A 13,027-nucleotide genomic window follows, 5' to 3' on the forward strand; every position below is an offset into this window, starting at 1 on the left:
GAGGGGTCCAGACAGCAGAGACCTAGGAGCTGTGGCCTCAGGCAGGGAACCCAAATCAGCAAGCGCAGCACCAGAGACATGGCCTCGGGGCTGGGCTGGGGGCAGGCGAGCCGGGTGGGTACCTCGGGCCAGAGCTAACATACCCCTCAGGTCAGGACCCAGGATTTCACACGACATCTTGGCTGACGTACTAACAGTTAGTTTACAGAGATGTTTAAAGTACGCTGTGGCCCTAACAAAACAATGCCTGTGAAGAACCCTCTAGTAACCAGGGAAGTGGGAGCTGCAAATGCAAGTATCAAGGCAACATCACAGCACACCCATCAGACTGGTAAAGACTCAGAGGAAACAGCCCCTGTGTCCTCTCACAGGGCATCAGCGCCCTGGCAATGTGACCACACATGATGGAGATAAACACAGCTGTTGCTTCTGACCAAGAATTCTGCTTCTAGGGTGGAGCCCACAGAAACGAAAGCACCAAGGCTGCAAACACGCATGGGGAGATGCTCACTGCAGTACTGGTCACGTGGCTCTTACCGGCCACACGCGGGGCTCCCACCAGCCTTAAGAGAATGGATATGGAGTTGCATCAGCGGATCAGCTGATGTGGGGCAATCTCCATGTGATAAAGCTAGATGAGGAAAGCACACAGTCATGTGAGGGACATAACCCCATTTTAAAAAACAATGACCCCCAAACCTGGCGGTTTTCAGAGGCCTATAAAGGACTATGTGAGAATGTGGCTGACCTGGAGGGGAGGGGAGGGGAGGGAGGGGAGGGGGAGGGGAGGGGAGGGGAGGGGAGGGGAGGGGAGGGGAGGGGAGGGGAGGGGAGGGGAGGGGAGGGGAGGGGAGGGGAGGGGAGGGGAGGGGAGGGGAGGGGAGGGGAGGGGAGGGGAGGGGGAGGGGAGGGGAGGGGAGGGGGAGGGGAGGGGAGGGGAGGGGAGGGGGAGGGGAGGGGAGGGGAGGGGAGGGGGAGGGGAGGGGAGGGGAGGGGAGGGGGAGGGGAGGGGAGGGGAGGGGAGGGGAGGGGAGGGGAGGGGAGGGGGAGGGGAGGGGAGGGGAGGGGGAGGGGAGGGGAGGGGAGGGGGAGGGGAGGGGAGGGGAGGGGAGGGGAGGGGGAGGGGAGGGGAGGGGAGGGGGAGGGGAGGGGAGGGGAGGGGGAGGGGAGGGGAGGGGAGGGGAGGGGAGGGGAGGGGAGAGGAAGGGAGGAGGTATTGAAGGGAAGACAAGGCTTAAAAACAGCACGTGTGAAGTGATCCCATTAAGTAAAATCACACAAGTCTGTGTATGAAAACCTACATGTTAGAAAAAGGCCTGGAGGTTTCTAGGGCTCAGAGGCTGCCAGTTTGCAACTTGTTCACCCCTGAATCCCCAGGGATTGCACAAGATAAACACTGATTAAAGTAACTCATAAAAGAAAGCCTTCAAAGTGTAACTGTCAAGATCAAAACCCCACTGGCTGCTTGCTCACCATCCAGGGTGACAAAAGACACGCACGCACAGGCCCTTTAAACTTGGGCCTCAAGTCCAAGTCACCATCAAGCCATGATGAAGTGTATCTTCTCTCTGAAATGGAGCTAATTGTTAAATGTATTACCCACCACAGTGATAAAACAGCAAATGGCACGGGGGTGCAGGGCCTGTGCCTCTGCAGGATGGTGGGTGACAAGGGCCCCGGGGTGGGGGGAGAGGGGGGAAGAGCCCAGCGGGCAGATGCTTACACAGTTGCGTTTCTTGCATAGGAAGACTGAGTCTGAGGGACTGCAAAGCTTCTTTTCTAACACTGCCCTCAGCACTAGTCCCCTGAGACTTCCTTAGGTTGTCATGGAAATCAGCCACACCTGGAGAGGCTTCAGGACCCACTGACAGCGGAGGGTCTGGGAACTGTGGCGCCGGCCCATTCGGACAGGTGGCCCCTTGGCTTCCTCCTTCATCTGAAGCTCTGTTTACCTCGACACCGGCACCTGGAAAAGAGGGTGTGCTGGGCCATCACGGTTTTAACAACTCAAGCAGGACAAGAGGGGATCTAGATACGTGAGCAATCTCCACATGCCATGGATCTGTTCACTCTGAGAGGACAGCAGGATCGTCCCCTCCTGTGGGCGGTGAGGTGGGACCAGTCACTCGACCTCGCAGAGCCTGACACACTCACTGCAGGACGCCCTCCTCACCCTCCGCGCTACGGCTGTGGAATTTAAGGAGTAATGTTTCCTTTTCATTTAAACAAGACCAATGAGAAATCTTACGAAAGTCTGTTTTTTAAAATATAGCAAAAAAACCCTACACATGCTTAAAACATAGCTGACGATGTTTCTTAACAGGCGTTGTTACCAGCAGTGCTAACCCGTGTCACAGCCTCACGTTTTCAACGGGCTGATTCCAAACGAGAAATCAAAGGCAGAGTCAGAATAGCTGCTGAGGACGATTATGGCACAGCTGAGCACAGAACCCAAGGGTCTGTGCTTATGGCTGACAAACACCTGACGGATACAAAGCCAAGTTGACCAGTGGTGACTACACACGGCCACCAAGCTCACTCTCCTCCACTAACACTGTTACGAGTAGACTTGTTTATGCTCTAACTGAAACCTATTTCTGTGCCAAAAGGAAACTAGAAAGAAAGCACTCTCCCCCTGAAAGACCAGCCAGTTGGCAGCCAAAGAGCCAGGGAGCCGTGTGGAGGGGCTTCCAGGCAGGTGCCAGGGCCCCAGCACTGCAATGCCCCGGCCTCGCACAGGGTCAGCATCACTTGGCTCTCATGACGTACCCAGTATGCAGCCAGGAAGTTCCCTCTGTGCCCAGGCAAATTTAAAATGGGTTTCTGTCACTTGAAACGTGACTCCCAACTAATATAGCTACTTACTGTCAGGCCTCTCTGAAAGGAAAACCAGAATACAAACGGGGCACCCCAGACACAAAGCAGAGCGGGGAGACCCCACCACCACCCTGCACAACCATCTGTTGTTCTACACAAACAGCCCTTCAGCCTCCTGCTGGGGTCGGGGGAGGAATCCTGCATCTCAGATCCACGTTAATCGGGTCAGTTCTGCTTTCTGACAGGCTTACTTACGGATCTAGGAGAGTCTCTAAACCTTGCTGTTTACATAACAAAGTCATTTTTTGAGCATCATATTACACTTTAAAAAAAACCTAAAAGTAAGAAGGCCCAATAAATAATAAGATTTAATTGTTTCCAAACACAAGCCTAATTATGGATAAACAAATAACGATGACAACACACACACAGCCGGCACCACTTCCCGGGCGCTTCCCAAGTGCCTTCATTTCACATGGGCCCTCACGACCACCCCGAGATGCAGGTACCATTCATCTTTCCGTTTTCTCAAGAGGAGAGTGAGACTGAGATAAATCAAGGATCTTGCTTGAGGGCTCCTTGCTGTTAGTGGCAGACCTAGGAGCCGTCCCACTGTAGAGCTCTTGGTCTTGGGCCGAGCCGCACTGGCCTCACCTGGCGTTGAAGGAGCAGTAACCAGCAAAGCCATTTTAGGTGCTTGAGCACTGTTTTACAAGAACAGGAATGCAGTTTCGGCTAGTAAGTCAGTACATACACATGTTAATGATTTTCAAGCACACACTGACCAGGAAGGGGCATGGAATGGAGTGGGTAATTCACCCTGTACTTCCAATGCACAAATAACCCATTAGCTAACATGCAAATGTGACCCAATCATCCTCAGATCACTAGTGGACCACTTCTGGATCCCAGTTAGTAAAATTCTGGCAACCAACCGAAAAGGTAGCATGTTAGGCAGGGCACAATGATGTGTCAGTGAAGACCTACAGAGCCTTCACGGTAACCATGCTGCTCTGTCCTGCTGGAGCAGAAAGCGCCACAAAGTTCCCGTTCTATTTAACATGCGTGGTGCTTGAATCAAAGTTGGCATCAACTAAAAAGCAAAACCAAACCAAACCCTCATCTGATTACTAAAAACACACTCTGAATGAATTAAAAAGTTCATTACGGTCTTAGACACCACAGGCTTCCTCCAAAATGCAAGCTGACCCACGTTCTCCTGTTTGAAGGCAGAAAGTCAGCAGCACACAGAGTAACTGGTGACTTACACTGGGCTTCATCCCACTGGTCCAGTGACGTCAGGGAGCCAGTGGGCTTTGGGGGGGTCTCGGGGCGAGCCGAGATCCCACTGCCAGGTCTGTCCTCCAACAGGCCTTCCTGTACGGCCACTGCACCGTCCATGGCTACGGCGACACGGGCTGGGCTGACACTCGGGGGCTGCAAGTGAACCGCGAGTGAGTTTGGTTTCTGCCATCAGCAACGGCCAAGAGCTCCCGGGAGGGACCGCACTGGGTTTGCCATTTTCGGAAGATCTAAAGTCTCACAAATGGCCTGAAATCAAACCAAGTAATATCATGATACCTGACAAGAGAAAAAAGAGAAAAAAGGTATTATGAAACTTCATTTGTCAGACTTGAAGTGACAATTCCAAGACTAACATTTGGTTCCCAATTTGCATCTGTATAACAAATATAGATTTATTCATTCAACAAATAATCCTTGAGCACCTACAACATCCTAGATTTTGAGGATAAAATGATGAACCAGCCCCACCTGGGCCCATCCCCGCAGGGCGCCTGCACTGGTGCCGGCTAAAGACCGTCCCGCCAGGGTGAGAAGCTCCACAATCGGCGCTAGAATCGGCAGAGGTGGCCACGGAGCTGGGGGTGGACCTTGGGTGACTGAGGAGCTGAGTCTGTATTTATTTAAATTTAACTAATTTGTGTGTAAATAGCCACATGTGGCCAGTGGCTTCTGTACTGGACACACAGGCCCAAGAGCTCACAGGGCTCAAAGGACAAGCTCCTGCCCCAGGAGACCTGGCATGTCAGCGCCCAAGCCACAGCTCAGATCCAGAGGGCAACGTGGAAGACGTGATGGCGTGGGACATGGTAAACCGGACACTGTTGGAGGAAAGCACAGGGGGCGAGGACACAGGGAAGTAGCCGTCCCGGGATGGGGGCAGAGACAGCATGTCACAGCAGGTAACCAATGCATCCTTCATTTCTCGCAGGATCTGTTATCTTTCAGCCCATCCTGCCAGGCTGAGTTTAAGGTAGCAAAACTTTGCCCGAAGTCTGGCAACTGGTTATCACTTTTGAAGTGTAATGAGGATACTATCGCGGGTTTCAGGACAAAAATTTACATGACTTTCCTCCCCAGCTTACAAACCCCACATAGACGTTTCTGAAGAGCCTACGCAGGAGCTGCCTCTCACTGGACAGGCAGGTGCACCTGCTTCTCCACGGTCCTCTGTCACCCTGTCACCCACGAACACACACCCTGTGGCTGGCACAACCTGGCCTACCCCGTGGTGAGGCCCAGCGACGGGAACCCGGTGGTGTTTGGCCCGCAGCTCCAATCATCCACACGTTCCCCTCTGCAACCTGGCGCCCGACAGGCCAGCGATACCATGGATCAATAACAGTGCTGTTACGAATACAAAGAGGCTATGTCTACTTTTTTTTTGTGGCCACGCCTCTCGGCTTGCAGGATCTTAGTTCCTAGGTCCTCGGCAGTGAAGGTGCAGAGTCCTAACCGCTGGACCAGCAGGGGATTCCCTATGTCTACTATTAAGCGTAGAGCTAGTACTAAGGGTTTGTACTTGAAAGGACCACGGATAGAAATGTGTGAAAACATGGGTAACTGTTGCCAATGCCCTTCTCTCCTTGACCCCAGGCAAATCCCCATGGACCCTTCCATGTCTACCATCAGGCACTGCTCTCAAGTCCCTCCTGGGCCTCAGGGAAAGCACGTGGCCCACTCGCTTCTGCCATCATGATACCCCCTGCAAGCATATCACACCGCGGTGTGTGTGCGCCTACCTCTTCCATCACGCTGTAAGATCCTGGATGCAGAAATCACCACTCCAAGTCTGCCCCTACCCCCTGGCACATCCCCTACACAGAGCAGTGCTCAGCGCAGGCTACCGACTTAAATCTCTGCCTCACCAAGTTCCACCCCTTAACAACCAAGCTAGTGGTTCCAAAACAAAATGATAGCAGTATTTGCATCCTTGGGCACCCACAACGCCTTGTCAAATACAGAATAAGTCTGTTTCTACTAAACGCAGTTGGGAGCCGCAGTTCTAGTGAGGGCAAAGAACACCCGGGGAGGTATAAACTGGGAGAGCTGCATGTAAATGGCCACAGGCCAGGTAAGCAGTGTCAGTGAGCCGGAAGAGCGGGCCAGCCAGCGGGACGGGACTTACCTACAAAAGACAGAACATGGGCTTCCCTGGTGGCGCAGTGGTTGAGAATCTGCCTGCTAATGCAGGGGACACAGGTTCGAGCCCTGGTCTGGGAAGATCCCACATGCCGCGGGGCAACTGGGCCCGTGAGCCACAACTACTGAGCCTGCGCGTCTGGAGCCTGTGCCCCACAACGGGAGGGGCCGCGATAGTGAAAGGCCCGCGCACCGCGATGAAGAGTGGCCCCCGCTTGCCGCAACTAGAGAAAGCCCTCGCACGAAACGAAGACCCAACACGGCCAAAAATAAACAAATAAATTAAATAAATAAAAGTAGCTATTAATAAAAAAAAAATTAAAAAAAAAAAAAAAAAAAGACAGAACATGCCAACCAAAAAAGGGAGGGCAGAGGGGCAGCCAAGGAGCCACAGAGAATGCGCCACCGAGGCAAGCAGTGACGACACCTGACCCTGACACCGTGCAGGAAAGAGGAACACGGCCGAGATGCTCACGTCCACTGCGGAAGGCACGCCGAAGACAAATGCATCGGGCCGTCTGAGCCCAGTGCCGACGCACACTCCACTCACTGGCTTCCCTTTATTTGGATTTCTTACTAAACAAGAAGCCTTCTGATTCCCAAGGAGCCCTAGCCCCTCCAGAGATGGATGGTGCAGCCCCCGAGAGTTCGAGACCCTGTGACTGTGACTTGTTCTGGTAACTTAGGAAGGTGGCTCCTGTTCACACGCAGCTCTTCCTGAAGCCAAACAAGAGACGAATTCACAGACCACCAGCAACAGCCTCTGGTGAAGGGACACTTCTCTCTGTCCATAATACCCTGGCATTCTCCGTGTATCCTCAGCCTCCTGCGAATTTTACTTAGCATGATTCAGTTGTCCAGGGCCTCATTATCTCAGACTGCTGACAAAAGCAGGGCAAGGAGGGTCAGACAGCTGGGAGCACATCACAAGGAAGCTGTTCTTAGTAACATGCACTCCATTCTGTGATTAAAAAGCAGAGATCAGCCTAATCACAGTACTGTTTTTGACCACGTGCATTCTGCTGTTTCCCGGAGGGAAGAGATGAGGCAAACTGTCACTTAGAACTTCGCAAAGTGCGTGTAACTCTAGGTCCACCACTGTCTGACATCAAGAGACTTCAGATCGAGAAACTACCATCTCAGGCACCTATGTGACTTCCAGCTTCCCCCAGACAGCAGATTACATGGATTTGGTATATGCACATTAACAGCTCCATCTACCCCATCTTCTTTAAGATGTTCCTATCGGCAATTAGAAACTACAGCGCATGGGAATTCCCTGGTGGTCCAGTGGTTAGGACTCTGGACCACCAGCACATGCACTGCCGATGGCGTGGCTTCGATCCCTGGTCGGGGAACTAAGATCCTGCAAGCCACCTGGGGCAGCCAAAAAGAAAAGAAAAGAAAAGAAAAGAAAAACAACAGAGCATGGCCAAAGTGAAAACCCGGAAAGCCTAATGTCACCATATAGCAGTGTAATGTAAAGGACAGACTCAGGTATCAGACATCTTGGCTGCAGGTCCTGACTCCCCGACCCTCACCTGTGAGATCAAGGGCAGATTTCTTAACCACTCTTAGCTGACGATCTCATCAGTAAGATGATGAGAAAAAGAATAAAAAACCTGTGCCAGGATTAACTGCACACATCCCATGAGCTCAATAAATAGCAGCTATTATTATTAGTGTTATTTTCCCTTCAATTGCTGCTTGTCAAAATCAATAGGTAAAAGCCAACTGAAGATATTCTCATTCAAGAAAGTATACAAGGTATGGTACACACACACACACACACACACACACACACACACACACACACACGCCAGAATATTACTCAGCCATAAAAACAGAACAAAATTTTGCCACTTGTGACAACATGGATAGACCTGGAAGGCATTATGCTTAGTGAAATAAATCAGACAGAGAAAGATAAATACTGTTATGTTATCACTATGGAATCTAAAAAGAAAGCAAATGAACAAATATAACAAAACAGAAACAGACTCACAGATAGAGAGAACAAACTAGTGGTTACCAGAGAGGCGAAGGGAAGGGGGAGGGGCAAAGTAGGTGAAGGGGATTAAGAGGTACAAACTACAAGGTATAAAATAAATAAGTTACAAGGATGCAATGTACAGCACAAAGAATATAGCCAATATTTTATAATAACTTTGTATGGAGTCTAATTTATAAAAACATCAGGGACTTCCCTGGCAGTCCAGTAATTAAGACTCTGTGCTCCCACTGCAGGGGGCATGGGTTCGATCCCTGGTTGGGGAATTAGGATCCCGCATGCTGCACGGCATGGCCAAAAAAAACACACAAAAAAACCCCATCTGGGCTTCCCTGGTGGCGCAGTGGTTGAGACTCTGCCTGCCGATGCAGGGGACACGGGTTCGAGCCCTGGTCTGGGAGGATCCCACATGCCGCGGAGCAGCTAGGCCCGTGAGCCACAACTACTGAGCCTGCGCGTCTGGAGCCTGTGCTCCGCAACAAGAGAGGCCGCGATGGCGAGAGGCCCGCGCACCGCGATGAAGAGTGGCCCCCGCGGCAACCCCGCTTGCCGCAGCTGGAGAAGGCCCTCACACAGAAACGGAGACCCAACACAGCCATAAAAATAAATAAAAAATAAATAAATTTAAAAAAAAAGAATTGTCATGACTGAATGTTTGTATCCCCCAAATTTATATGTTAAAAAAAAAAAAAACCCCATCAAATTACTATGTTATACTCCTGAAACTAACATAATATTGTAAGTTTAGTTAAATTAAAAAATTATACTGCTGCTTAAGGCAACTGGCTAAAAAAAAAAAAAAGTTACTTTTGAATCTGAGTCATGTCAGATGATTTTTATTTCCTTTTCTTGCCATTCAAGGTCCACTGGAACTGAAGGCTATAACTCCAATAAAAAGTTATATTTGCAATATTTAAGGGACAATTTAAAATGTAAAAAAAAGAAAAATCCACGAGTCACCTGTAAATGGCTTACAACGCCCCAGGTTTTCAATCACACTGACAATCAAATCTAAGCCTCTCACCACGAACTAGGAAGCTGCATAGCATCTGACCCCTCCCGACACTGCATCCTTGTTCCCTATCATTTTCTTCCTTTTTCATTACATACGTGCCATACTTCTCTGCCTCAAAACACCAAACCTCCTCCTCCCTCAGGGTCACCACACTTGCTGTTCATTCTGCCCGAAACACTCTTATCCCCCAGTTTTGCATGGCTAGTTTCTTGTCACAGAGGCCTTGGCTCAAAAGTCACCTCCGCCGACGGGCGCTCCTACAGACCCACCCTAAGCAACGCCCAATACTCTCTCAGCAATGACCTCATTTATCCTCCGCATCCCTCCACGACGGCGTGAGCTCAGTGAAGGCAGGGACCCTGACACGACTTCGGCTCTGGATCCCAGCACCTACAATGAACAGTGCCGCTCACACGACCGACACTCAACAAACAGTTGCTGAATGAAGGCCGAGCTGTTCACCTGCACCCCCTGCAGGCTAGTGACTACGCCTGACCCCACTGCCTCTGGAAGGTATCACTGCACCAGTGAAACGCCTCTAAGCACCCCAGAATCGAGATGGAATCGAGGTGGACTGAGAGGCTGAGAGCACACGGGCTCTTTAAACCAGGCTTCACACTAACCACCCGACACCATGTCACGCATGTCATCTTGACAGAAGTTCTGCAAAAGAACAAGACCAACGGCAGTTGTGGGCACCTCTGAACAGATCACTCCCCGGCACGGGTAGACAGCGCTCCGGAAGGGCTCGAATGTATGTATATTTATGAAGCCAGTTCCCTAACAGCTGCACAGGCCGGCTTCCAGGCCCGGAGGCTACCAACGGTGAGGAGCCGGACTAGCGCGGGGCGTTGTCGCTCTAGGCGGAGCCGCGGCCGGCCCTCCGCGTCCGCCCCGGCCCCGCCGCCCTTCGCCCGGCCCCCACCCCGACCGCGCCGCGGTTCCCTAGCTCCCCGCGCCCTCCCCGGCCGGAGCCCCTGCTCAGGCGCCACCCCGCGACCCTCACCCCGGCGCTGAGGAAGCCGCGGCGAACGCCCCGCCCTGCCGCTCAGGCGGAGACGTGGCCCCGCGCGGGGCGGAGCTCGGCGAGGCGACGGAGTCCGGCCCCCTGGAAACAGCCAGTGCGCGCAGTCTCCGTTCCGGAAGAGAGAAGGTCCTCTTCTGCTAGCCAGCAGCCGCCCTCGGGCCGGGACTGCCCCAGCTGCAGTGTCGAGATCGAGCCCACTCACAACTGGCCCGAGGCGGATTTGAAAAAGTGAGTTTGGGGCTCTTCCCCTTGTCAGAAACGCAGCTCCCGGACTTACCGGACCACTCTAACAGGAAGCCGGGCAATTGAGCTTCCGGCGGAAGTGGCGTGCCTAAGCTCCGGTCCCCGCCCCCGCCCCGCCCCAGCTGTCAGTGTATGGGCGTCCTGGCCCCGCCCCTACCGTGTTGGGGGCGTGGCTAGTAAGCTCCTGGGAGCCGGGGCTGGGTCCGTGTGGCTCGGAGGTGGTGGCGCTGGACGCTGGCCTTGGCCCCTGAGCACCTAACCTTCTACCGCGCTAGTCCTTACTTGTCTTTCAGGTACAAATGCAAAAGTGACTCCTGCCTTGGAGCCGTAGCAATGTTTATTTATATATGTGTGTGTATATATGTATTTTTTTTTTCAATCTTTAGAAAGAAAGTTGTTGGCATAGGGCATGAGGTTTAGGTGAAGGTATTTTTCTTTCTTTTTTGTCTACTGGTATCAAATTGTTCCAGCACTGTTTATTGAAAAGTCTATTCTTCCTCCATTAACTTGCTTTTGTACATTTGTCAAGTCAGTTGGCTGCTTGTTGGCTGTTTCTGGGTTCTCTGCACCGTTCCGTTGAGCACCATGCCTATCCCTCTGCCAACAGCAGTCTTCACCGCGGTAGCTTTACAGCAAGCCATAAACCGGGTTAGATGATTCCTCCCACTTTACTCTTTTTCATGACTGTTCTAACTATTCTGGGGTCCATGTCCTTCCGGATAAATTTTAGAATAAACTTATCTGTGTCCACAAATATCCGTTGTGGGATTTTGATAGGAATTGCATTAAAACTATAAATCAATTTGGGGAAAATTGGCATCTTTACTATGTTGAGTCTTTCAATCCGTGAACATGATATGTCTCTCCATTTATTTAGATCTTTGATTTCTTTCATCAGCATTTTGTAATTTTCAGCTTACAGATTCTGTACATGTTCTGTTAAAGTTTATACCTAAGTATTTCATTTTCTTTGGAGTGACTGTAAATGATATTGTGTTTTAAATTTTGGTTTCCACATGTTCATTGTCAGTATATGGAAATGTGATCGAATTCTGTGTGTTGATCTTGTATCCTGAGACCTTGCTGAACTCATTTATTAGTTCTAGGAGATTTTTGGTTGTAAATTCCTTGGAATTTTCTGCATAGCTTATCATGTCATCTGCAAATGCAAAATTTAACTCAAAATGATCATGGACTTAAGTGTAAAAATGTGTGAAACTATAAAACTTTTACAAAAAAAAATAGGAGAAAATTTTCAGGACTGAGGGCTTGGTGAAGAGTTCTTAGACATGACATCAAAAGCACAATCCACAAAAGAAAGAGATCAATAAATTGGCCTTAATCAAAGTTAAACATTTTCATTTTGAGAAAGACTCTATTAAGAGGATGAAAAGACAAGCCACAGACTGCAAGAAAATATTTACAAACTACATGAAGGACTGGTACCTAAAATATTTTAAGAACTCTCAAAACGTAAAATTAAAAAAAATACGGTTAGAATATAAGCAAATATATGAAGAGATGTTTCACCAAAAAGGATATATGGATGGCAAATAAGCTTGCTTGTGAAAGATGTTCAACATCACTAGCTGTTACAGAAATGCAAATTAAGATCACCTTGATATATTACTTCACACCTATCAGAGCAGCCAAAATAAAATAGCAGCAATACCAAATGCTGGCAATGATTTGGAGAAACTAGATCTCTTATCTATGTTGCTGATGGGAATGTACAGTGGTACAGCCACTCTGGAATACAGCTTGGCAATTTCTCTAAAAATTAAACATATACTTAATTATATGACCCAGCAACTGCACTCTTGGGTATTTATCTCAGAGAAATGAAACTTAGGTCCACACAAAAGCCTGTACACTATTGTTCGTAGTAGCTTTATTTACAATAGCTCGAAACTGCAAACAACCAATGTTCAACCAATCCTACAATGGATAAATGGTTAAACAAACCATGGTACATCCACACCATGAGTTCTACTCAGCATTAAAAAGGAACTAGTGATACTTGCAACAACTTGGATGAATCTCATCAGCATTATGCTGAGGGAGGAAACCAACCTCCAAAGGACTATACTGTATGATAGGATTTCACATATATAACATTCACGAAATAACAAAGTCATAGAGATGGAAAACAGATTAGTGGTTGCCAAGGAATAGTGTGGGTGAGTGGGACTAAAACGGGCAGGACGAAGGAGGTCCTTGTGGTGATGAAGCAGTTCTGCACCTTAATTGCAGTGGTGGATCCATGAATCTGCACATGGGATAAAATGACAGAGAGCTGAGCACATGCTCTGGACCAGTGTCAGTTTCCTGGTTTTGATGTTGTACCACAGCCGTATGGGATGCAACCAGTGGGGCACACTGAGGAAATAATTAAATTAGCAAGTGAAGTGTGACAAACACTAAATTTAAATACAAACAGAAACAAAGGAGCCTAATTATATATTAAATT

The 13,027-nt window shown here is 49.8% G+C and overlaps 1 protein-coding gene across 1 annotated transcript in view; it reads right to left on the reverse strand.

Annotated features, from left to right (window-relative positions):
- Window positions 1–10,423, reverse strand: part of GOLGA3 (golgin A3) — a 44,859-nt gene extending 34,436 nt beyond the window's left edge. The window contains 3 exon segments of the mRNA XM_082355371.1: window positions 1,844–1,966; window positions 4,086–4,398; window positions 10,294–10,423. Coding sequence (XP_082211497.1) covers window positions 1,844–1,966; window positions 4,086–4,218 — 256 coding nt within the window. The 5' untranslated portion in view covers window positions 4,219–4,398; window positions 10,294–10,423.
- Between the last annotated feature and the right edge of the window lie 2,604 nt (window positions 10,424–13,027).

This window comes from Balaenoptera borealis (genome assembly GCF_965194805.1).
Source record: "Balaenoptera borealis genome assembly, chromosome: 14".
In the NCBI taxonomy this organism is placed as follows: domain Eukaryota; kingdom Metazoa; phylum Chordata; class Mammalia; order Artiodactyla; family Balaenopteridae; genus Balaenoptera; species Balaenoptera borealis.